At 70.2% G+C, this 4,306-nt stretch overlaps 1 protein-coding gene across 1 annotated transcript; it reads right to left on the bottom strand.

The window, feature by feature from the left end:
- Positions 1-1,041: 1,041 nt before the first annotated feature.
- Positions 1,042-4,038, bottom strand: DRD4 (dopamine receptor D4). The gene is made up of 4 exons (XM_061156274.1): positions 3,769-4,038; positions 2,158-2,270; positions 1,347-1,879; positions 1,042-1,244 (listed from the first exon to the last, which is right to left on the bottom strand). Exons 1-4 carry the CDS (start codon positions 4,036-4,038, stop codon positions 1,042-1,044), a joined length of 1,119 nt encoding a protein of 372 aa, XP_061012257.1.
- Positions 4,039-4,306: the final 268 nt, after the last annotated feature.

Here is a 4,306-nt window from a genome sequence, read left to right as displayed (position 1 = left end):
CCACCAGGGCCAGAGTCCCGCCCAGGGCCCCTCTCCCTCCGTGACTGCCCATGTGGTGCAGGCACACAGCATCCTGTATAGGCTCCCCATCCCTCAGTGCTCAGCTCCCTGAGAGCAAGTCTCTCCCAGGGTGATATGGACAGGCTGGTCCTGCAGGTGGTCAGGGGAGGCTACTTGGAGGAGGTGGCAGCTGAGCCCTTGAGAAGGAAAGGGTGCTCACCCACAGAGGGAACGGGTGGCCCCTCTTTCCATGGAACAGCTTAACATCCTGAGGTTGGGCCTGATGCTGTCACCTCACAGCCCACAGGAGCTCCTTCCAGAGAAGGACTTGGCACCCAATTGTGGCCAGCTCAGTGGTCAGGGTCCCTGACCAGAGCGCTCAGCCACAGCACTGGGGAGCGGCGCGGCATCCACGGCCAGGGACTGAGAGGGCCCAGGTGAAGTCCAGGAGGGGCTGCCTCAGGTTACGGGGGGTCATGCCGTGGCGGGGGGTGGGTAGCTAGCTGCTCTCGCCCTGGGCCTGGCCACCTGGGCAGAGGATGGCTGAGCGCCTTGCAGGTGCGTGCTTGGCCCTCCCTGAGCCCACCCAGACCCCTGGCCCCTCTCCTGGGCTTCAGGCCTCGGTGGGCAGGCCCGGAGCTGCATTCTGATTTTGAGGGGGCTGCCAAAGTGGGGGCAGGGCCGCTGGACGGGCCACCAGGACAGGGGAGGAGGCCGCTGGCCCGGGAGCAGAGTCGGGTGGGGGTGCGTGGGGGAGGGCAGCTCTCAGAGGAGGGTGTGAACCCAGGCAGCCTTCCCAGGTCACGGGCACCCCTGTTCCCAGGCATGCACCTCCGTGTCGTCCCACTGCCCAGCCCAGGGCTCAACCAGGACCTTCCTCGAAGGAAGGAAAGGGTTAACTGACCAGATGGGGGCCAGTGGGGGTGCCTCCTCCTGGCCCCCCCAAAGCCTTCCCAGCAGGTGACCCGGGATCTGTTTAATTACTCCTACAAAGCCCCAGGCCAGGCGGTCGCGGCCAGGGGAGGCCGCGCGGGCGCTCTGTCAGCAGCAGAGGCGCAGAGCCTTGCGAAAGACGGTGCGGAACTCGGCGTTGAAGATGGTATAGATGACGGGGTTGAGGGCGCTGTTGACGTATCCCAGCCAGGTGACCGCGCTGACCAGCTGCGGGGACACGGCGCACGCGGGACACAGCGCCCGCGTGATGTGCACCACGAAGAAGGGCGTCCAGCAGAGCAGGAAGGCCCCTGGGGGCGGGGCGGGGCGGGGCGGGGCGGGGTCACTGCCACGCCCCCCGGCCTGCGCACCGCCCGCTCCCCTCCGCCGCGCCCCCCGGGGACGGTACTCACCGACCACCACCGGCAGGACCCTCATAGCTTTGCGCTCCCGGCCTGTGATCTTGGCACGTCTCCTCCGGCGGGCCTGAGGCGGCGGTTCGGCCGCAATGGGGTCCGGGGGCGCGACGGCGTCCGGGGCGGGGGTGGCGTCGGGGGTCGGGCAGACATCGGGGGCGGGGGCGGCGTCGGCGGCCGGGCTGGCGTCCGGGGCGGGCGGGCCGGGGCCGCTGGGTCGGCGGGGCGCACGGCCGTGCAGCTTGGCGCGGCGGGCTGCCTCCCAGCGCCGCAGGCCGCGGAACGTGGCCCAGTACAGCAGCAGCATGAGCGGGCAGGGCAGGAAGAAGGAGCACACGGACGAGTAGACCACGTAGTCGCGGTCTTCCAGGCGGCACACGGAGGGGTCGCGGCCGCGCGCGTCGTTGAGGCCGAACAGCACGGGCGCCGCCACCGCCGCCGACAGCAGCCACGTGGCGCCGATGAGCAGCAGCTGCCGGCCGCCGCGGCTCTGGCGGTTGTAGCGCAGGGGCACGGCCACGGCCACGAACCTGCGGGGAGCGCGGTGAGGGCGGCGGGGCGGGGCGGCCCGACGGGGCGCGGCCACGGCCACGAACCCGCGCGGAGGGCGGCGGGGCGGGGCGGGGCGGGGCGGCCACGGCCACGAACCTGCGGGGAGCGCGGTGAGGGCAGCGGGACGGGGCGGCCCGACGGGGCGCGGCCACGGCCACGAACCCGCGCGGAGGGCGGCGGGGCGGGGCGGGGCGGGGCGGCCACGGCCACGAACCTGCGGGGAGCGCGGTGAGGGCGGCGGGACGGGGCGGCCTACCTGTCCACGCTGATGGCGCACAGGTTGAATATGGAGGCCGTGCACAGCATGACGTCCATGGCCATGAGCGCGTCGCAGAGGCCGGGGCTCAGCAGCCACACGCCGCCCTGCACCTGAGCGTGGGGAGGGGCCGCAGCAACATTAGTCGCGGGAAGTTGACCTTCCCCCGCCCCGCCCCCCAGATGTCTTCCTGACCCCCGCTATTGCGGGCAGCGAGGGAGCTGAATATCAGCGGAGCCAATGCAGGAAAGCCCCGGGGAAGCTGGGCGGTCCTCCCCTCCCCTCAGGCCAGAGCCCAGAGACCTCCCATCCTTCCCGTTAGAACTGGGAAACGCCTGCGGGTTGGAGGGAGGTCTTGGGGGCGTAGGCAAGGGCGGGCTGTGACCCCTGATGCTGTGGGGCTCAGCGTGCGCGGGGCCACTCCCTGCAGGTGGGGACCTTGATGCCCTAGAGTGTGAGCCCAGCACCCATCCCCCTCTCCAGCAGACGCGCAGTTGGCCTGTCTGCTGAAACTCTGTCTCTGGGACGCTGGAAAGGTCATCCCACTCTCGTCCCCGCACGCTTGAAGTGAGGGCGAAGGTAGCACCCACATCGTTGTTAGGAAGTACCAGCCTCGGCCCTGTGCCCAGCGCCCCCATCAAGGGCAAAGGAGCAGACAGCCGCCCCTTCTAAATCCCCTCCTGCTGATTTGGGACGATTAGGAGCTTAAGAGCCGTCACTGTGACGTCTGTCTACAGCTCTGGTGGGGGGGCAGTAGGTCATGCCCGTCCCTGTCCTGCTGGCCTCTGCCCAGCGCTGCCTGGACTCACCGTCCACCTTAGAAAACCATGCCTCCCCTCCCCCCACAGCCCGGGACACCGCGTCCCCAACTCAGCCTAAGCAGCTTTTCTCTGCCCAAACTACAGAGTGGACATGGCTGGCACCAAGGGGGACCCACCCGAGGGCCAGACCTGACCTGGGTGTGGCGGTTCTGGGACCCAGGTTGTGGCAAAGGCCCTTCCCCGGCCCGGGTGGGGGGCGGCGTCCCCTTCCTCCAGCCAGGCTCACTGTCCTGCACCTCCCGGAAGCTAAGGGTCCCTCCTGTTGTGAGCCGCTCGGCGCAGGAGTGAGGGTGTCCTGCCCGGGTCGTGCTCATGTGTGAGCACGTGTGGTTCTGTGTGGCTGTGGCCTCGTGGGGTGACCTCTGTGTCTCTGCCCCAGGGGAGCCGGTGTGGGGTAAGCCTGCCTCTGCCAGTCTATCCAGCTGGCTCCCCCTGGGGGACTGGAACCCAGCGGAGGGGGCTGGGTGGGGGGCTGGACTGCCAAAGCCGCCTGTTATTGGGGTCTGTGCTTGAAGGACAGAAGCATCTCTTGGGTAACAGAGAAGGCGAAGCGGAGAGAGGGACAGAGTGGGAGGGCGGACGGACCGCAGAGCGGACAGACGGACAGCGGGATGGAGAAAGGGAGAGAGGTTCAGCGGGGACCCGGCTGCGGTCGTCCTGGGAACCGCACAGCGCCCAGCTCCAGGATCCTGAGAAGCCAAGCGGCGGGATCGGGCTCGGTCCTCCGTGTGGCCGGGACAGGGGACCCGGAGCGGGTGAGGGTGCGCATGCGGGGGCGACGCGGGCTCACCTCGGAGTAGACGAAGAGAGGCAGCACCAGCAGCGCGAGGAGCAGGTCGGCGGCCGCCAGACTCACGATGAAGTAGTTGGTGGGCGTCTGCAGAGCCCGCTCGGCCGCCACGCTCATGCACACGAGCGAGTTCCCCGCGAGCACCGCCCCGATGAGCAGCACGCCCCCCACCAGCGCCGCCGTCGCCCCGGGGCCCCCGGCGCCGATGCCCGTGCCGGGCGCGCGCCCAGCCAGCAGCCCGTCAGCGTCTGCGGCGCTGCGGTTCCCCATGGCGCCCGGCCCGCGCGCCCCGCCGGGCGCTCAGCACCGCGGACAGTCCCGGCCGCGCGCTGGAGCCCCGCCCCTGGGCCCGCCCAGCCCTGCCTTAGTCCCGCCCCGGTCGCCCGGCTCCGCGGACCCCAGGGCAGTCCAAGCTGCACCCAGTTTTGGCCCATTTTGGACTTCGCCCCTAGAGCCGGGCAGATGGACAAACGCCACGGCCCAGCGCCGGCCCAGTGAAGGGATGTGACTGGCATGGGCGGGCCCAGCATCGCTCTCT

Source organism: Dama dama, chromosome 2 (genome assembly GCF_033118175.1).
Source record: "Dama dama isolate Ldn47 chromosome 2, ASM3311817v1, whole genome shotgun sequence".
In the NCBI taxonomy this organism is placed as follows: domain Eukaryota; kingdom Metazoa; phylum Chordata; class Mammalia; order Artiodactyla; family Cervidae; genus Dama; species Dama dama.
This window is presented reverse-complemented; position numbering and strand designations above follow the sequence as displayed.